Source organism: Eleutherodactylus coqui, chromosome 4 (assembly GCF_035609145.1).
Source record: "Eleutherodactylus coqui strain aEleCoq1 chromosome 4, aEleCoq1.hap1, whole genome shotgun sequence".
NCBI classification, from domain to species: domain Eukaryota; kingdom Metazoa; phylum Chordata; class Amphibia; order Anura; family Eleutherodactylidae; genus Eleutherodactylus; species Eleutherodactylus coqui.
This window is the reverse complement of record NC_089840.1, coordinates 59,955,763-59,977,653: the sequence shown is the minus strand read 5'-3', so window position 1 is coordinate 59,977,653 and position 21,891 is coordinate 59,955,763. Positions and strand designations below refer to the sequence as shown.

Sequence of the window (21,891 nt, the reverse complement as noted above, 5' to 3'; positions counted from 1 at the left end):
TTGAAAAGCTCAAAAACGCAGCAAAATAGAGCAGACAGCACTTGAAAATTGCGGCGTTAGACTAGGCTGCATTTAAGCACATATCTGCGATGCCCCGTTTTGGGTGGTGGGGGTGGTGGGGCTATGGAAAAAAAGCTGAAAATCTGCCAATTTTTTTTTTCATGTTTTAAATTTATGTTAAGCTTTTTCTTTTGCGACTTTTGCCCATCTCATGGAATAAAAGATATGTGGCCACCTTCCAGCAGTGAAACCGCTTCTATTCTTCTGTCAATGTAGCAGTGTTCTTTCTAAGTAGAGTCGTATATTTTAATAGACCCATTTTGGGACACATGTAAATTATTGATTAATTGACTTCACAATACAATTGCTTCTATAATGCTTTGGTATACTCATCAGTTTATACTGAGCTGAATAGGAGATGAGCCTGCAATACCATGCTGGGCCACTGCACAATTCATTGAGCTGTCTGCTTCCTGCTCTGCACACTGATGAACAGCTGATTAACCCCGACTTCAGACCACCACTGATTGTTGATAACCTATCCTGTGGACAATCCCTTTAAGTATAAAGACAGCAGAAATCACATCTACTTATTTGTTCAGTATTATGTTGTATCTTCAGATAATGAACTAATTTTTGCTGTATCTTAGTTTTAAGACCTTTTTACATGCAATGGTTATTGTTTGAACGGCCGAATAAAATAATGACTTTTTTGCATAAAATGCTGAATATTAAAATGTACAGATAATCGCTTGAAATCCTCTCTATTTCGCTCATTAGCTAAAAGTAAACTCTGTTTATGTTGTTTGCTCAGGTGGACGTGTGTTTATACGAGGCAAACTCTGGCCAGCAGGTTTTAATCAGTGCGAAGAAAAGGCATTCTCTTCTGCTGGCATGAGTAAACAAGTAATCATTGTGCAAACAATCACCCCTCCCCTCAAGTCCTTCAAAGACTGAACGAATGCCATTTAAACAGAACGAAAAGCAGACTACCTAAGGACTACTTTTATGCAGGCTGAAACTAAACAATAAACTCACTTTTGCCCATTTGAACGAATTTCGAGATATTGTTGCGTGTAAATAGGCCGTAAGTAGTGCCGGTCATAACTGGAGTACACTCTACTAACCTCATTTTAACACTGCCAACGTCACTGTATAGGTTGAGAAGTGCAGGTATACAGATAGGATGAGCCATGATCTCATTGAGCTGTGGTCTTTTGGAAGGGTCCAAGTTGAGCATGCTAAGAATGAGCTGTCGCAGTTCAGGGCTATACCGGTCTGATATTGGGGCAAACGTCCCGCTCATGATCTTCAGCACCAAGGCAGGTAAATTCTGTATACACAAAGTAGTTTTTATTACACCCAGGAGAACATTTACAAAGAGAAAAAGATGGCGATATCTACAGCAACCACTTCAAGCCCAATACATTACACAGTCACTTCAAGAATCCAGTACGTTAAAAGCTGAAAATGTGAATCACCAGATAGGAACACCTCAAGAAGTTAGAATGAAGCCAACCTGAATAAGCATTGTTTTGCAGACACTTCTTTCAGAACTTTCTACTACTGACTGACTGACTACTAATTCTCTAACTTCCCTGTGTCATACAAATGTGAAATTTGGCACAACCATTCCTTAGGTCCTAAATAGGAAAAGTAAAGGCGTCGCAACTCGATTATTCAATGCTAAGTGCAAAAGTAAGTGCACCCCTATTCTAAGTGGGAAAAACATCTGCGATACATGAGATAGTTCTTTTCTCAGAAACCTTAAATCCTAGAAAAATGATTTGCATAATGAGAAGAATCTACCTCCCCTATGTGTTTATACTAACAAGAATCTAAGTTACCGCTGAGCAGAAGACAGCGGCCATGAACGGCAGGCATGGAGCACGCCTTTAAGGCTAAGAAGGGGCTGCAACCTCCAATCTGGGGTTAAATTTGATTAAAAAGTAAGTCACCTTTAAGGGTAAAAAGTGAAGAAAGTGAGTGGTGCGGCACATTCTGCAGAGGAACATCGGTACATGCAGTCTATAAAGTAACCATGACTATCCCCCTGCGAGGGGTAATATGTAGCACAACAGTTGGTTATAAAAATAAATTTGCAAAATAATTAAGAAAATCCTTTTGAAACTTAAGTAATAGAAATGAGCCAGTATACATTACTCGAGCGAGTAGTGCCTTAGCCGAGTATCTCCCCGCTCGTCTCTACAGATTCGGGGGCCGGCGACAGGTGAGTTGCGGCGTGGAGTGGGGGGGGGGGGAGAGGGAGAGAGATCTCCCCTCCGTTCCTCCCCGCTCTCCCCCGCCGCTCCCTGCCCCCCGCCGGCCCCGAGACGAGCGGGGAGATACTCGGCTAAGGCACTACTCGCTCGAGTAATGTGCCTTAGCGAGTATACTCGCTCATCTCTGTTAAGTAACCATGACTTCATAAAATTTTTCATACGAACAACGGGTAAGCACATGTACCAAATAAAATCGGGTGAAGCCGGGTATATCAGCTAGTTCACTATATAGATTTGATTTGTCTGGATGTTTTTGGAGGGGAAAGGAGCAGAAAACTGAAAATTTACTGATGTACTCTGGGGAGGCCCTTTGTGTTATGGAGGTTTGGGTGAATGGAAGTGACTCGGACACAATGTTTGGCATATGTTTTTTTTTAATTGCATATTCCTTTGGCCAACTGTGCATTCCATCTGCGCAATTGTTATTGTCTGATAACGCGTTCTCCTCTTCAGAGGCAGATGAGTTTTTTGCAGCCATGCTATGACAGTATTTTCTTTGTTCTTTTTATCATTTTTCTTTTATTCTTCAATAAAACAAGCTTTAAAAAAAAATTCTAGGCTCCCATGCAAAATCTGTAATAGTGCTGCATGAACGATTCAGAATACTGGGCTCTTCTTCTATAGGAGATTTTGGTCCCCCTCAGGCAGCAGGTCCTGGGTGTGACTTCTACCTCTGCAGCTCCTATAACTAATGTTTATGTTACCTAGCAAGTTATTCTTAATTTACGGTTTGAAGTTTGAAAGTTATATTGCACCATTTGCAAATCAGCAGAGAAGAGTCATCTGGCCAAGAAGAGTCACTCTGCTTTATGAGCTGCTGAGCTAACCACATCCTACTTCTCCTGATAGACAGTAAGTTGTCTATCAAGAAAAAGGGGCTGGGGTTAGCTCAGCAACTCATAAAGCAGAGTGACTCTTCTTGGCCAGATGACTCTTCTCTGCTCATTTGTATACAGCTCAAGATAACTGTCGAATCCAATTGAGGAAGTAAATGGGCTTGTCAGGAAAAAAGGAAACATTAGAAGTGACTGATTTTTCATCCCCTGCTGGCCAGTGAAGTTAGTTTTGTGGGTGTGATGGTAATGACCGGTTCCCTTTAAAGATCCTGCATTGATGGCTGCTTAGTAACCCAAGGCATAGAAAAACTGTAATGTTCACATGTAGCCAACACAGTACAGTGTGTGAACTAGCCATGGGTAAAGAAGATTTACCAGAAACAGTGGCTAGAGATGTCAACATCCTGCACCCTTTTTGAATGGATTTAATCATTTATTTATCAAGTAGACTATAGTATGTACGCAGAGGTCTGTATCCCAACAAAAAGAGGATAAATGGGCTTTCCCATCTCATCAAGTAACAGCATATGGCCAGAATATGCCATCACTTTATGACTGGTGGGGATCCAACTGCAGCTTTTTAATATGAGCACTTACCAACTTTGTATTTCATCAATTGGAACTCATCATGGGTCTCGAATTAGCGCATGTAAAAAGAGTTAAAGAAGACATAAATATATGCCATCCCTCTATGATTGTGGGTGTCCAACCTCCGAGACCCCTACCAATCCTAAAAATTAAAAGGGACAAAGCGCTAATGGGTTTTTCCTGCACAGTGACAATGCTGGATACCCGGCTGAACTGCAAAGGCCTAGATTCACTTGAGTGGAGCTATGCTTCAGTTCCCCTGCATAGATGGGTATCTGCAGGCGCTGTGCAAGGAAAAAACTGTGAAAGGGGCCCAGCACTATATATTCTTCATTCACAAGATCGGTGGGGGCCACAGATGTTGGGCCCCACGATCATAGAGTATATTTATGCCTTCTTTAACTCTTTTTACATGAGCTAATTCGAGACCCATGACGAGTGCCAACTGGCAAAATACAAAGTTGATAAGTGTTCATACTAAAAGTCGATGCAAAGTGCTTCAAGGACATTAGCGACCTTGACTGCTTGCAGTACATCTGTTAAGTCATAATGCAGGGAAATGTCCTGCTGACATCAATGATTTCTCCAGCCACATAAAAGATGTGATCAGCTGGCAAAGAAGCGCTTATAATTGGGAATGATCATTCGGGCGACTGTAAGAGGGCTTTAACATGTATCACAGGTGTTTCTCCTAATCCTAGAAGGTTAAAGAGGTTTTCCAGGGAGAATACTATTATAGAGCTATCCTAAGGATAGGTCATCAATAGTTGATTGGCTGGGGTTCATCGCTCGGGACCCTGATCGATCAGCTGAGTGGGCGCATGCAGTCAGGGCCGCAAACACACAGAGGTCAGAGTGGAAGCAGCAGAAGTCTCCGCACCGACCTCTGTGTAGTGGCCGGCGTTTGTAACTGCAGGCACAGATCGTGCGGATTTCAATGAGAGCTGTACCTGCAGTTACAAGCAACAGCCACTAAATGGAGGTCGGCATGGAGACTTCCGCTCCGACCTCTGTTTTTTTGTGGCGCTGACAGCATGCACTCACTCAGTTGATTAGTCAGGGTTCCAAGCGATGGACCCTGGCCGATCAACTATTGATGATCTATCCTAAGCATATGTCATCGATAGTATTCTCCCTAGAAAACCCCTTTATATGGCTGATAACATCTCTCTGGGAAGAAAACACAAATTTGTTAAGGCGAAAAGAGGTCAGACATCAGGTATATCCTGTGTTTAACATCTATGTACGTGCAAAAAAAAAATGTACAAAATTAGTGCAAGAAAGGTCAAACAGATGAGGAACTGTAAGAAAGTCGCAAAGGCTGCAGTGTGGTGTCAGGCGTCTTCTGGTGTTTTATACATCCCTTGAGCTTTGGACATAGTGACCTGAAGGATAAATTCAAGGGTTCTGCATTATTAGTGAAGGTAATTCATACCGCAGCTTCAAATGCCCTCTTAAGGCTTGCCAGTTCATAGAGGCCACAGCCAAGCGCCCAGATGTCACTCTTCTGGTTATAGGGTTTTCCCTCGCACAGTTCTGGAGAGATGTAACAGGGGGTTCCCACAACCTGGAAAAAACAGGATAAACGGGATAAGTTTCCTTCACAAAAAACAGGTACAGGTAACTTCCCAGCATTACCGCAGGACACGTATCAATGGACCCTATGTGTGATCCTCAAATAATAGACAATTGGCAGTTATATACTTCAGAACATATTTTAATTGGAACACAAATGAAATAATTACATAAGCTTTTATGTTGATGTAATAACACAGACTAGACTGTTAAAACGCAAGTAGGATTAAATGGGTATTACGGCCTTTTGTTTCATCAGCGGATCGTCCAGCGAGCTGTCAGTGCAGCATGTCCATTCGTTGTCATCAGTGACAGGAAGTGAAAGCGCCATCTATAGGCCGCCTGCACATGGGCAGGTCGGATCCCGCAGCGGAATCTGACACTGTGCCTAGCCGATGATCCCCGCGTACCTGTCCGCAGTCTTCTTAGCTGTACTGCGCATGTGCCAGCCGGTGCACATGCGCAGTACAGATAATGCCGCGCAGTCACTAGACAATGCCGCTGATCCCGCCACCTTTCCGCAATGATGATTGCGGAAGGGCCGTGGGTCGGACGGCTTCCACGGACTTCAACGGAAGCCATCTGCGTGGAATCCGCATGCTGTGATTTTTTTTCTCTGCGAGTGGGGGGAAGCAAATAAATAAAAAAATTTAAATAAATAAATAAATAAATTAAAAATCGCAATTGATTTGCAATTGTAGGCAGAAAAAAAGAATAAAATAAAAAAAGTATGCTATGGTCGGATGCCCACTCCAGATTCACAACGCAAATCCGCCTGTGTGGCGGTCTTACTCCCATCAAAATCAATAGGAGTAAATTTATAGAGGTTTGATTATGTTTTACAATACAAGCATTGTGTTTGTTCGCTTTTTTTTAACACAAACGATGGCTTTTTTTGGCGCCACATTCAGAGACGATAGCTTTTTAATTTTTTTATGGACAGAGCTGTATGAGGCTTGCATAGCTCAGTCATGCTGTACACTGTCCTACATGATGATGTTATGCCTCTGTGTTAAAGGGGTGGTCTCGCGAAATCAAGTGGGGTTATACACTTCTGTATGGCCATATTAATGCACTTTGTAATATACATCGTGCATTAAATATGAGCCATACAGAAGTTATTCACTTACCTGCTCCGTTGCTAGCGTCCCCGTCGCCATGGTTCCGTCTAATTTCGGTGTCTTCTTGCCTTTTTAGACGCGCTTGCGCAGATCCGTCTTCTCCCTTCTTCTCCCTTCGGCTCCGCTCGGCAGCATCGGCATTTTGGCTCCGCCCCCTTGTACGCATCATCGCGTAGCTCCGCCCCCGTCACGTGCCGATTCCAGCCAATCAGGAGGCTGGAACCGGCACACATCATGGGGCGGAGCTACGCGATGATGCGTACAAGGGGGCGGAGCCAAAATGCCGATGCTGCCGAGCGGAGCCGAAGGGAGAAGAAGGGAGAAGACGGATCTGCGCAAGCGCGTCTAAAAAGGCAAGAAGACACCGAAATTAGACGGAACCATGGCGACGGGGACGCTAGCAATGGAGCAGGTAAGTGAATAACTTCTGTATGGCTCATATTTAATGCACGATGTATATTACAAAGTGCATTAATATGGCCATACAGAAGTGCTGAACCCCACTTGCTGCCGCGAGACCACCCCTTTAAAGACAGGGAGCAGAACCTGCAATTCTCTGGGTATAGGAAACCGCATAATCACAGACTCCATCCACCAGGTCTTAGAGGATTGAGAATCAGATATACAGAGGGGGAAACAGGGAAGAATGCAGGATACAAGTCATACAATGACCAGAAATAGTGCTATTGCCTATGTACGTACACACGGCAGCTTGTTCATCGGGCTTGTGTGCTACTGACTAGCGCCGATTTCTCCAGGAAAGGGACAGCAGCAGTGACCCGGCTGGGAAGAAAACTTCCCACTGAAGTGAACTTCATCAAGACTGAATCTGAAAACCGTATGAGGCGTCACCGTTATTTGCAATGTGGTAACTGGCTGCACCGTTTGTACAGGTGAAACATGTAAAATACAGGTCTCACCTGTAAAAACCTTGCGGCTAATTACCGTACCGCACAACCATGGTAAAACCGCAGGTGATTTTTCAGATGCGCGTTTGATGCAATTTTAACCCCCCCTTTACTGCTATATGTGAATATAATATAAGTCACAAAATTATTTTAATGTGCAGTGAAATAGTTCCTGGCCGCAGCTGTTTGCAGTTTGTGATTCCGTTCTGCGCCGTGTGTGGTCCACTTGTATGGCACTAAAAGAGGCGACTCAGCAAACTTTAGTGGAAAAATGAAACTCTATATTTAGAGCGTAAGCCGAAATTAACAACAGAATGGAATTTAAAGCAATGGTTTTACCTTCCCATCCGATATTTTTTCTACGACGGGCTTCACACATACAGTGTTTTTGTAAATTCCGCCAAGTCTTCTTCAACACTATTTTTTATTTTTGCAGCCAGGTGTTACTTTAAAGACTATAGTACAATATAGAATGTACTACAGACAATGGGCCTCATTCATCAAAACTGTCTAATGGTAAAGCTTTATTCATATGGGCAGATTTCATGTCCCATGCAAGTTGTGCCCGAGATTCTTGGGTGCAACTTGCAAAATGGCGGAAGCCTGTCCTTGTTGACCAAAGTGACCAATCAGAGCTCAGCTTTCATTTCTCAAACTGCTCTGGTAAAATGAAAGCTGAGCTATGTAGTCCTCTCATTCTACGTGCACAAGTAGTCCGCCGGGTGCGTTCAGTGGGGACTTTGACCGATGACAGCGTGGGAAGAGGATAAGACTCACATTGCTGGATTCAGCCTGTCGGCTCCTATGAGCCCATAGGTTTGGCTTACAGAAGCTGATAGATATCTATGGCTAACACAGTACTGCATTATGTTTGCTCTACATTGCCAATATGTACATTGATGGCTGTTTTGTCTACTCACAGTGTAGGCTTTACTCTTACTACTGAGAATTTTGGAGATCCCAAAGTCGCCAATCTTTACGATCATATGGTGTTTGTCCAGCAGGATGTTCTGGGTTTTCAGGTCTCGGTGAAGGATGAGTTTGTTGTGCACATGATGCATCGCAAGGAGAATTTGGACAAAAAAGTGTAGAATAGTATCTTCATCCATCAGTGAATTACAGCGCTTCTGGATGTATTCAGCTAATGTGCCCCCTGCAGGGAAGACGGAAAGTCAGAAATGGTAAATATTCCAAAATATACCATGAAAGCCATGAGAATAAAACCGTACAAAACTAATTAGATCTTAATTTACAAGAAGCCCAGCTTTAAGCACACCTGTGATTTTCTTCATTTGTTTTAATTTGCACCATTTATAGTGCGCAAAGTGCATTTTTACATTCTTATAGCGGTCACCATTTTGATAGTTGAAAGAATGCCGTCAGTGCCGCCCGCTGAGAAAATCAGAGTCCGGCACTGATAAGAGTTATGGGTGATTTCTAGAAATCAACGATGAACAAATAGCGCACGGCGGCCGCGCATTCAGACAGAACAATTATTGCTCAAAAGACACTTTTGAGCGATAATCGTTGTGTCTAAATGGGCCTTAACACTCCCCAGAGAAAAAAAATGAAAATCGGAGGCCGAGCAAGAAGTTGACTATCATCACCACCTGCACGGCCTATCCATCTGTTTGGTAGTCGCCTATTGAATTCACTTCTAATTTCAATGGGGAAAGCAGGAGGGGGCGCCCTGCTGGAAGATGAAACCTGGGATTTCCTGTTCCAGCTGTGGCAGAAGCCAGATCTGTAGCGTCCCGGTACAAAATCCCCGAGATTCTTTTCCCAAAAGAAGGGGCCGTACACTTTCCTACAGGTTATAGTGCAAAACACATTCACCTTGGGGGGGTGGTGGGGGTCGGGAGGGGGTGCCAGGTCGCACATTCACTCCACGTAGACAAGTGGGTTTTCCCTCCCCCAGATTCTGACATTACATTTGTTAACTGCCAGAAGGTGGAAGGCGGCTTCATCACTGAGCACTAAAGACTCCATGAAACCATCGCTTTCCATTACAGTTTGCATATTCTCGCAGAAAGAACGTCGCCGCGCTCTGTCGTCCGGTTTCAGGACCGGTAACAATTGCAGTTGGCAGGGATAACATCGCAAAGGTTTGCACAGAATCTTCCACAGTCGGCGGGACGTCCAATTCTCTACTTGCTCTGATGGTGGATTTCTGAAGACTTTGTGTGAAACTCGCACGGACGCGCTCGGTTATTGCCGCGCTTCCTGGTGGACGGACGGATGATTTTCACTTACAGATACAACGTTTGTCCCTAAAATTGAAATACCACTTACGATTTGTGTGCCCACGCGGGAAAATCTTCAACAAACTTTATTCGAAAATGACATGGCACACGAACACTGCGTGAAGATCTGAAAATCAAGGACACTAAATGCTCTTCTGTCCTTGCTGCAGGGCTGTGGAGTCGGTAAGCAGAGCAGACTCCTCAGTTTTCTTAAGACTTCGACTCCACAGTCCTGGAGGGAACATAAACTGGACTACTGATTTATGCAAAGTTTATTGAAAGTTTAGGCCTGCTTTTACTTGCTGGCAATAACTATAAGATACAGATATAACTTAAAGCAACCCTCCAGTTTCAAAACAAATTTCTCTCCTGCGGCTGGATGGGGAAGGGGTATATCCCCTGCAGTTGTTTTTATCTGCTGTCCCTCTGATCCACTGGATCGGGGTCCTGTTTTTGGCCGTCCAAGATGGCCAACACAACCTTCAGACTACCTAATTACACATAGTACATTGGTAGGGTTGGACTGCTAATGCACTATACCTGCTCTCTGATTGGCCAAAGCTGCTCATGTGATCAGCACTGGCGAATTGGAGAGCAGTGCACAGTGTGCATTAGCTAGTTAGAAAATTTCTGCAACCATCTTGGAGGATCTATAACAGCGTCTTGTGGATCGGAGGGGCAATAAAGAAGAAAACACTCTCTTGTCCGGTGACAGAATTTTGTCCCAAAACTGGAGGGTCACTTTAACCCTGTGCAATCCAATATTGGATTCAGGGTTTCCTAGGGGGCTTTCTCTTTCTGCCATTATACAATGGCACTATCTGCTGGCTAGAGCCAGTACTGCGGTATGGGAAATGCTGGAGAGGCCCCTGACAACAGAGCAGCCAGGAATATACAGTAAGGATACCCTGCCGGACGTCTTCCGACATCGGAGATGTACAGCCTTCAATCAGAATGTCTTCAGATATCAGGCAGTGGATTGGAAAGGGTTAAATATATTATTAGGGCTCATTAAATATACTATTTTCATGGGCAAACTACTAGCAATTATAATCCAGTGTATAGGCTTGAATTGGCTACAGGAACAAGTGCGTAAATGTAAGAGTATAATCTCTCCAGATCTGTCACTACGAGACACCACGAAGCCACATTCCAGTACTTATTGTCATCTGTCTTCCAGAACAATGACCTTCCTTCTGCCTACAATCTGAGTCATTCTGGTTTCTGACCTGGAGTTACACAAGCAACTGGTTTCGGTGCTTTTATCAGATTACAAAGCAATAACCACACAAAACAGAGAGACGCACAATACTGTCTGCGCTCAGAAAAGCTCCAACCCATGACAAGTTTAAAGTCATGTCCTCCAACCTGGAGTGCTCCAGCTGAGGTAAAACTACAACTCCCAGCATGCCCCGACGGCCCCAGCAGGCTGGGAGTAGAGCTTTCACAACAGCCACAGGTTGGAGGCCACTGGATTACGCGTACAAATAAAACGGCCTCTAAGTGGAACCTCAAGGGGTCACGGTGTCAAAGTCAAGTTCTCCCAACCTTTACTTGCCATTTATGGTGCAATCACTATTATGAAGTAACCAGTAAAGAACAGAACACGACTGGAAACACAGGATAAATTATTACGGGTCTTGGTCTTAAGCAAAGCATCAAGTCTCAGAGGACGTATCCTACCATTCCGTTACACTCGGAACTTGGGAGGATTTCCAATAACGGGCGATGACTAACTAGGCAGCTTGCAAGAAGAAGCTTAACAACCCCTCCCAGACCAGCTCAACAAACTTTGTTGTAAAGGGCGTTTATTACAGACCAAAAGGGTGCAATTTTCCCACACTCCCACTAGATGTAAGCATGAGTACCCCACAATGCCAACGAAGGGGGGAGCATTTGGGGAAGAGATCATGGAGCAAAGCCAGCATTCTATACCATCTGGAGAGGATTTTATTCTTCTTCTCCTCAGGTTTATGAGAAAAAGATTTATGTGTGAGAGCAAACGCCTTGGTCCATTCCTCCGCACAGAAAACTCAAACTAAGTTCAGCCTCTCAGGCAGACATAAAAATAGTCTTCCCAGTCTCCTGAAGAAGCCTGCAGAGCAACTACACCAAGTAGGGAGGCTGGGGAGGGTTGTAGGCATAGGTGTTCCAAAGGGGTTAAGATCTCGTAGTAAAGAATAGTGAGGGACAAACTAGATATAAAGTTTGATAATTGGGCACATAGAAACCAAGCCCCACTAGGTAAGCCACCCAGAAAAGAGGTTAAAGGGTGAAGAACCTCCAATGACATATAATGTCTCACCTGAGGTGCATCCTCCTTAGAGTATCTCAAGATATGGGATCGCTGCATGGCTTGCGGGAAGGCTGGGTTAATGGAAAATCAGGGTAAGTGGGCTTAGGTTGGAGAAAGACATAAAGACCTCAAATGCTAATCCCAAAAACGTTATACAGTAGAGGTGGTTGCAATGGCCAATAAATATAAATAAAAGGGCCAGTGAGTAGGAGTTAGCCATAGGAGTAAAATGGGGTTAGTGTAGAGAACTTTGGCCTTCAGCGACACCCATTGTTTATCCTGTCTATGTGAAACCACTTCAAAATATATGCTAGCACAGGGGCTTTGTAAGGTTTAATGAGGTGCTTGGACCCCACAAACATGTCCTTAGGTCCAACATTATACACCAATTTTATTTTAGTTGGAGCTCAAAATCTCTTACATAGACAGCGTGAAATTATAAAATTCATGCTACCAGGAGCCACCACTAGAGGGAGTTTATGAGCATCCTGCAGACTGCTCATATATATGCAGTAACTGGCAAGATTCCCAGTGGTGTCAAGATGCAGCATTTTACTCTATAGGCCTGCATACACATCAAATTAATGTTGGACGAACAACTTTCCCCTAACAGACGATGTCAAGGATCAGAAAGATCGGGCATGTTAAATTTCAACGCACACTTGTTCTGGCAGCAGATAAACCCCTGCCCGAGGTGTCTGCCAGCAGCTCACTCGCCAGCTGAGCAAACATGTGTATGGGTGTTAAGAATTATTGTCGTCCGAATGAGCGTTTGGTCAACAGCTATTGGAAATGTATGGACACCTTATGTCTATTCAGGGTGTCTGGAGCTCAGTGTAAGACATAAAGAGGTGATACAGTAATAAGACATTACTCATCCCAGAATTGGGGATTACAAATACAAATGAATATTCACTTTATAGGGAGTCTGTCAGGAGGTTTAACCACACAAATAATAATAATCTTTATTTGTATAGCGCCAACATATTCCACAGCGCTTACGTAGACAGGGGGAATACAGAAAAACAAAAAGAAATACAAAAATTACAAAAAGCTGAAATCTACTGGCAGGGCTACGCAGGGCCATGAAGAGGGGATCCAGCTGAGCACTCCGAGCGGGGTATGCAGAACACAGCTGTAGCGCTGTCTTCTGCATACTCCTGCTGTGTTCACGGAGCGCTCAGCTGATATACAGCTATGCGCTCCGAGCCGGGTATATAGAACACAGCTGGAGCGCTGTCTTCTGCATACTCCTGCTGTGTTTACGGAGTGCTCAGCTGGTATACAGCTATGCGCTCCGAGCGGGGTATGCAGAACACAGCTGGAGCGCTGCCTTCTTCATACTTTGGCTGTGTTCTCCGGTCGGGATCTGCAAACAGTCATGTCATCACATCACTAGGCTTATATTCGAGTCAATAAGTTTTCCCATTTTTTTGTGGTAAAATTAGGTGCCTCGGCTTATATTCGGGTTGGCTTATACTTGAGTATATACCATATGTTTAAACTGCTCTACACATCCTCTAACAAAGCCTGTCAGGAGTTCTGCATAGTCAAAACTGCTGACAGACAACATTTAAAGAATTACAAGACAGGAAAAAGAACTCCAAAGTACATTCTACAGAGCATCCTCCATACCACAACTAGAGATGAGTGAGCCTACTCGGTAAGGCAGTTACTCGAGCGAGCATCGCTTTTCTCGAGTAACTGCTTAGTGATCCGAGCAGGCTCGGGTGGGCTGCGGGGGTGAGTGGGGGGAGCGGAGCGGGGGGTGAGTGGGAAGAGAGAGAGAGATCTCTCTTACTCTTTCTCCCGCTCCGATCTCCCCCGCAGCCCACCCGAGCCTGCTCGGATCACTAAGCAGTTACTCGAGATCAGCAAGCCTACTCTGTAAGGCAGTTATTCGAGCGAGCATCGCTCTTCTCGAGTAACTGCTTAGTGATCTGAGCAGGCTCGGGTGGGCTGCGGGGGGTGGTGGGGGTGGGAAGAGAGAGAGATCTCTCTCACTCTTTCTCCCGCTCCACTCTCCCCCGCAGCCCACCTGAGCCTGCTCGGATTACTAAGCAGTTACTCGAGATCAGCGAGCCTCCTCTGTAAGGCAGTTATTCGAGCGAACATCGCTCTTCTTGAGTAACTGCTTAGTGATCCGAGCAGGCTCGGGTGGGCTGCAGGGGTGAGCGGAGCAGAGCAGAAGAGAGAGAGAGATCTCTCTCCCTCCCGCTCCGCTCTCCCCCGCCACCCCTGAGCCTGCTCGGATCACTAAGCAGTTACTCAAGAAGAGCGATGCTCGCTCGAGTAACTGCTTTACCGAGTAGGCTTGCTCATCTCTACTATTAACCCCTTCAGTGGCAGGTTTATTACCATGTCATGACTCACAAGGCAGGTTTTTTTTAAAAAGAGTCAACAATGCAATTTAATCTCGCAAGTATTTATTAAGGAATGCAACAATCATTGCAACATTTTTTTTGTAATGAAAGAATACATTATAACAATTTTGGAAAACAATTTCCAAATTTTGGTGGAAGGAGATTTTCCAGGCGTGCCACGAAAGGGGTTAAAGGGTATAACTTGTGATTCTAGGAATATCTATTTAATTCTATAAATTACTGAATCTTTTGATGGTGGACACCATGTTTACAGTAACTATAGACTTGTGCAACTTTATGCTAAAGGATTGTACTGCGGTCTGAACATAGCCTTATTTATACGTATCTCACGTCTACATTTCTGATTTTAGAACTTTTTTACATGGTAGAAGTACATCTGCAGCCCCTAACTAATTTCTAAATGACAATTCTACCAAGGAACTTGCACCACCATGATGAGCTGAAGCTGGGGATAAAAAGGAAATCTATCTTCTTTAACCCCTTAAGGACCAAACACAATAAATTTACAACTCTTGGTCCTGTCCTGAGCTTTAATCCCAGCCGATACTAAAAAAAACTAATAATAATACAGTGCAGGATTAAAGCTCCTGCAATGTATCAAGAGCAAGTCGGGTCTGCAGCTGTTAGTCACAGCTGAGGACCCTGAGGAGAAGGCAGAAGCAGTTTTTAACTGCTTCTGCCTTCTCTCTTGCAGGCTTCATAGAACTCAATGAGCACTATATAGTGAAGAGATAGAGCAGAAGTGTTACTTTCGCTATTTGATCCGGTGATCACGTGACTACCGGGTGCCCCCTGCCTCGGCAGAGCCTCAGGGTCCTAGCAGACCCAGATCAGTTCTGTGAGGCTAACTTCCAACTGGCAAGTGCGATATGAGGCCGAGAATCCCGCCCCCACATCGCGCTCTCCACCATGTGTATTGCCCGAAGATGCAAGGCGTCTCAGCCGTGGCAGGAGGATCGCAGAGTTTCTACCACTGCTTTTATTACTGACACCAGTCCCATTGGAAACAATGGGCGCTGCGAGAACACGCAGAAGGATAGAACATGCTTGATTTGTTTTTTTTATGCGTATCATCATATTTTATTTACAGAACAAAATAAAAATATATATAAAAAAAGAAAAAATTACCCACCGCTAAAATAAGGTGCAGGACATTATCAAAATGTCCTGCACCTTATTTTAGCATAATGTATTTCATTTAAAAACTAAACTATAAATTAACCCCTTAAGGACACAGCCCTTTTTTTCAATTTTGGTTTTTCCTCCCCCTTTTAAAAAACCATAACTCCTTTATTTATCCATCGACGTAGCTTTATGAGGGCGTGTTTTTTTGCGGGACGAGTTGCATTTTTCAATGGTGCTACTTAATGTACCATATAATGTACTGAAAAACTTAAAGAAAATTCTAAGTGGAGTAAAATGAAAAAAAAAACGACATTCCGCCATCTATATACACAAATGGGGTACTGCTACGGAAAAGTGATATGGAAAAAGACCTGGGGGTACTAGTGGATTGTAGATTTAACTGGAGCAACCAATGCCAATCAGCTGCTGCATTAAAAGAGGCACAGGGGTGAGGGACGAGAGCATTATTCTTCCACTATATAAGGCACTTGTCAGGCCCCACGTGGAATACTGCATACAGTTCTGGTGACCGGAGCGCAGGAAAGATATTACAGTACTGGAGGGGGTTCAAAGAAGGGCAACTAAACTAATACATGGAATGACGGGACTGGAATACCCAGAGAGGCATCAAAATTGGGATTATTTACCATGGAAAAACGACGGCTATGGGGCGACCAAATATCTATGTATAAATACATGAGGGGACAATACAAGGATCTCTCCCAGGATCTGTTTATACCCAGGACTGCGACGGTAACAAGAGGGCATTCGCTACGTTTAGAAGAAAGCAGGTTTCATCGCCAACACAGAAAAGGGTTCTTTACTGTAAGAGCAGTGAGACCTGTGGAACTCTCTGTCTGAGGATGTGGTGATGGCAAAATCCATAGAGGAGTTTAAGAGGGGACTAGATGTCTTTCTTGAACACTATGATATTACAGGATATAGACATTAGGTGATCAGTAGGTTTGTAGTTCTGGGTCTTACATTCAAGTAGTAACTATCAAAGGTTGATCCAGGGATTATTCTGACTGCCATTTTAGGGCCAGAATTTTTCCCCGAATGGGTTAATTGGCTTCTGCCTCTTGGGGTTTTTGCCTTCCCTGGATCAACAAGGCCGACGTTCACTGTGCAGGCTTTTACTGACGCGGGGATACCAAATATGTATTTTTGTTTTAGGATTTAATTTTTTTTTTTATAGATAGACAAAAGGGGATTTTTTGTTTGTTTTTTTTACAATTAGTAAAACTTTATTGAGCTTATCTTTACTTTTTTTTACATTTTTTTAGCCCCCCTAGGGGACCACAACAAGCAATGCTTTGATTGCTCCTGCAGCTTGATAGGCAGTCTGCTAAGGCAGCGCCGGGGCCTTTCAGAAGGCCCCCGACTGCAATGACACCCGCATGGCTCCTGCGATCTCATCGCGGGGAGGCCGTATGGGAACCCCGAATATCATTTGGGGGATTTAAATGCCGCTGTCAAAATTGACAGCGGCATTAAAGGGTTAATAGCGCTGATCAGCCGCGTGGCTGATTGCAGCTATTTACCGAGGGTGTCAGCTGTAATAAACAGCTGACGCCTGCGCTGTATGGAGAGAGGTCGCCCCGTGATCTCTCTTCATACATACCCTGACACTGCAGGACGTAATTGTACGTCCTGAAGCATTAGGGATTAAAAAATATATATTTTTTAGCTTTTTACCCATAATAAAACTAAAAAAAAATTTTTAAAAAGTCAGTGAAAAAAAGATATTAAGAAATAGCCCTATGCGTCACGGAAAAATGCAGCAAAAATAATTTTGGTAGCTGAAGGAAAATAAAAATTGGGCAGTAAAACCACCCCAAGGGTAAAATCGCGAAAAAGTGTCTGGTCCTTTAGGACTAAGACACCCTGATCCTTAAGGGGTTAAAATATGTTTTGAATGTTTATCCAGACATGGTTCTCCTGCTGTGGCATGCATAGCCCAAAGACTACAAACATGGGAAACTAGAACATATACAGAACACCATCTCTGCCTCAATACCTCTAACTTTTAGCCTCCATCTTTGGGAGTTGGTCTACAACACGTACGGCACATTATTACTAAGGCCAGTAGTGCCTTATGCGAGTACCTGCCCGCTTGTCTCTAAAGAATCGGGTGCCGGCGGGGGAGAGTGGTGAGTTGCGGGAGTGAGAGAGTGAGAGAGAGATCTCCCCTCGTTCCTCCCCGCTCTCCCCCGCCGCTCCCCGCCAGCACCTGAATCTTTTGAGACGAGCGGGCAGGTACTCGCATAAGGCACTACTCACTCGAGTAGTTTGCCTTAGCGAGTATGCTCGCTCATCTCTAATTATTACCATCAGATACCATCAGAGGGTAAGACTTGTGATGCTCACCTGGGGCGTACTCCATTGCAATCATAAGGGCCTTGTCTTCCAAAAAATTCTCGTAGTATTCAATGATGTTTGGGTGATTCAACAGTTTTAGTACTTGACATTCATTCTGTGCTGCGAGCCGCTCATCTTTAGTCATCTGCTCCACGGGGATTTGCTTGATGATCACTAATTTTTGATCGGCTCTTCTCAGACACAAGTGCACGATCCTGCAGACAAACAAGAGCAAGTCACATTCTGATCATTCATATACATATGTACCAGCAACAAATCAGATCTGACGTCACCTTTCTCCTAATGTAGAGTGGTTGCCTTTATTGGAGACTAATTCAGTGTCTATACTGTATACAGACCATAAATAGTGCCAAAAACTTACTTTAGGAAGTTTATCGAATGTAATGAGAGGAAAAAGTGGAGCTCAGGTGAGCGCCGCAGCCTCTTCCCGTGCCAGTGACATCACGAATATTTCTTGAGAAGAATAGATTTATCAGTAACCAGGCTTTGTGTGTCTTTATATGATGGTCAAAGCACCTGTGAAACTCACATTCCCAAGCTCATCTCCTCAAAGTATTTGAAGGTCTTCAGCATAACTAGGTTCCACTGGGGATTTCTTCCGCTGTAAGGTTTGTTAAGCCAAAGTTCCACAACAATTCCGCTCGCTTTTAATGTAACATCTGGCCTACATATATCGGCCAAAAAAAATGCAAAAAAAAACCTCTAGAAAAACGTCACAGTGCTGCGTGTAAATTGAGCTTAGGGGCCCTTTTACTGGAAAAATTAAAAATAAAATCATTGGATCGTGCAAAGTTGAACACTAATTGTTCAGTGAAAGGACAGCGAACGAATGAACGACAAACAAGAATCTGTTCGCTTCTCATTCGCGGTTCATTTTATGCAGGCATTAAAGTCATTGTTCGCTCATTTACTCATTGTTGCTGCTGCAGTGAATGTAAAAAAAATGAGCGATTGGCTAACGAACAATTTATCTGCCTGTATAAACAGACTGTATCAGGAACTCTGCGTAAAAGGAGCCTAAGGCCGCTCTCACACATCCGCTTTTTAACGCGATTACTGCGGCGCTTTGAACCTCATCACCCATCACAATGATGGGGAGCGCTAAAAACCGCTGTCTGGGGCAGTAACCTGCATCTGAAAAAAGCGGTAAAATTGTGGCAAACCACTGCGATCAAAATTGCGGCATTTCGCTGACGGCACGTGAGAGTGGCCTAAAGGGTATGTTTACAGGGCGGAAATGCTGCGGAATGTCCAAAATAGAGTCAAAATTCACACCAATGGTGCAGATTTTGACTCAAAACCAGCCATGTACCCGCAATGTCCTCTAAAAACCACGGCAGAAATCCACGCCTGAGCTGCGGATTTCTGCTGCCACTGCGCAAATGTATGGGGACGATCCCTTTTTATTTGATGATTCTGCATTAAGAAGACATCACTTCTTTTTAGGGCTCATTTTCACGGCGTATTATGCTCACGTATGTCGCGGTGAGTCAATGACGGTAAATGTTTTTTCATTGATCCATTCACACGTGCGTACGGTCATGGCGCACGTTACGCGAGTAAGAAAAATTGCAGAATGCTCTTTTTTATTGCATATTACGTGCGCAAGAGGCCTATTGTTCTCTATGGGTGTGTATAATACGCACGGTATACTACTAGCGTAGCGGTTAGGTTTTTCACGCATATTGCTAGGAAACACGCTAATGAAGTTAAACAAAACCAGAAGAGACATCATTCTAGGCCGTTTTCCCTGCTTCTGTTTTTTGCGCACGTAATATACGCAGGTGTATGTGCGCCAAAAACTCGTATACACGGTCATAAAAAGGGAAACTTGAACAATACGCAGTTCAAACACTGGAGTGTTACGCAGCATTTTACACACACACTCCTGTATGAATAAGCCCTAAATTGGAGGCTTCGCTGCCGATCCGACTCCAAATGCCGGGGAAAAAAGCGTTGCTTGCAGCGCTTTTTCTTCTTTCTAAAAGCCGGGCGGCGGAGTGAAAACCAAACGCACCCCATCATTATAGTCAGTGGGGTCCGTTCAATGCCGTTCCGTTGCGCCCCGAGACGGATTCGTTCGGCGTGAGTTTTGAAGCGGCTTCGCCACTAGTAGTCTGCTGCGGCGCTAAAATTGACATGCCGCTGCTTTGGATTCCGTGCCATGGCAGTTTCCGCACGGCTTGGCCACAACGGCTCCGCCGCAGCGTGTGGATGAAATTTTTGCAAATCTCGGCCGCTTTGCTGCTTTATCCCGGGGTACAAATTGCCGGCGGAATTTCCGTGAGAAAGTCTGCCCCATGTGAACCCGGCCTTAGTCTGTCTGTCCGCGGGCGATTTTTCACTGCATTTCCCGTGGCGATACTCCCCGTCCACAAGCAGAGAATTATAGCTGGCTCCTACTCCCCGCGGCGGAGATCTGCCGCGGGATATCGCTACACCTGCGGACGTTAAATATACGCGCGTAATACACAGAGAATAGATCCCTTTGATGTCAATAGCTTCATCCTCATCAACGTGTTTTGCACACGCCAAAGAAAATAGGTGCCACCTTATTTTTTCGGCATATGTGCACTGCAATGGCGCCATAGAAGTCTGTGGGAGGAGCGCAAATACGCACTCAATATACACGCAAAAGACGCTGCGCAATTTTGTGAAAAAAATGAGCACATCTGGACTGCATTAGATTAGATTGCCTTTTAATCCACGGAAGGCGTGCGCTGCGGATGTGTGAACAAGTCCAAAAAGTACAGTACTAAGCGCCGGCAAGCGAACAAAGATGCTGCGCTGAGGCGAACGTATTTGCACATGCGAACGTGCGCAGCCGCCATTAGAAGTCCATTTTCTGCAGGGGTCTCAGTGACAGCTGGCCTGTGGAGGGGATGGGGGGCCATACCACGTGATGTGCGGGGAGGGGGCAGTTCTGATAACTTTCATGACAAACTCCTGCTTACAAAATAACATGGAGAAACTAACGGTCCCGCACGTCACAAAACAGCAGGCAATGCCTATCCCGCCATAGGGGGGCAGCACTGTCCCGGTATTACTAGGACGGATACAGTAGCTCAGTAATCTCACCCGAAGGCTCCTCTGCCGACCACCCGGATTTTCTGGTATTTCTCCATCTTGAAGCCCCTCGGCACAAACTTCCCACCATTTCCATGGTTACACTTCCGGGAAGCCGTACGGTGGCTCGTGGGGGACAAATTAAAAAAAGCAAAACAACCGTTCCGTGGAGATGGATAGAACGTGGAGTCTGATTTCTTGTGCGCCTGCGCAGTACTAAGCGTCGCACGCGTCGCTGCCTATTGTCCTAAACATGGCTGACATATCTCTCCTCTGTTTGGAAAGCAGTGTCATAAATAATATAGCCTCTGTAATAATTCCTTAGGAAGTGTCACCCAGTTTGTGTAAAGATTGGCCCAGCAAACGCAACTGTACGTTTAGCGCGTATTTCATGGTCTCTGTACGCCAGTGGGATATGTGGTAATTCGCAGGCAATAGCTACATTGACTTACGAGTGGCGCCAGGCGGATCCATATTGTGAATATGAACAAAAAACGAAAGGCATTGAAAGGCGTACATTTTTGTACACACTTGTGGATACAAACTGCGAATGCGAGCATTAAAGTTAAAGTTAGTGGATGCGAGTGTTCCGTCGCCCATACACAATTTAAATTGCGTATGAGCGGCAGAAAGACTCGCAGCTTCAAATAGATCTTTCTTCTACGCAGGCGATACGCTGTGCTTAGCGTACATTCACAATTACTTTCCGCGAACGATCACAGGTCTTCCGCTGTGGATATCTTCATGCGGTATCCCACCCACTAGCGTGAGCGCGGTCTTACGCAGTTCCGCTCACATTAGTATGTCAAAATTGCGTAATATCTGAATGCAAAATAGACTGCAGCGTGTTCTACTTTGCCGTATATATATGCAAATTAGAGCTCGTTGTTCTCTGTTGTCACGTATATACACGTGCCCATATGCAATTACTTTGCGATAGCGTGGGACACAAAGAGAACAAGTGTACTGGGCAGGCTGTGTGTGAGTTCACGGTCATGTGCAATAACATTTTGCCACCATATGCGGCCTTACGCAGGGTCACGGCCGGCTCCGCAGCTGTAAAGCGCGGCCGGGCACCCACAGCG

At 44.7% G+C, this 21,891-nt stretch overlaps 1 protein-coding gene across 2 annotated transcripts in view; it reads right to left on the bottom strand.

Annotated features, from left to right (window-relative positions):
* The window catches only part of NEK8 (NIMA related kinase 8), a 59,932-nt gene extending 39,022 nt beyond the window's left edge, over positions 1–20,910 (bottom strand). For both annotated transcript variants that reach the window (XR_010792544.1, XM_066599555.1), the window contains exons 1-5: positions 20,819–20,910; positions 17,729–17,934; positions 8,231–8,463; positions 5,142–5,273; positions 1,128–1,333 (exon numbers count right to left, since the gene is read on the bottom strand). Coding sequence is in view for 1 of the 2 variants with exons in the window: in XM_066599555.1 (XP_066455652.1) it covers positions 1,128–1,333; positions 5,142–5,273; positions 8,231–8,463; positions 17,729–17,934; positions 20,819–20,865 (824 nt within the window). In the remaining variant the exon portion in view is untranslated. The remainder of the gene's footprint in view (positions 1–1,127; positions 1,334–5,141; positions 5,274–8,230; positions 8,464–17,728; positions 17,935–20,818) is intronic.
* Between the last annotated feature and the right edge of the window lie 981 nt (positions 20,911–21,891).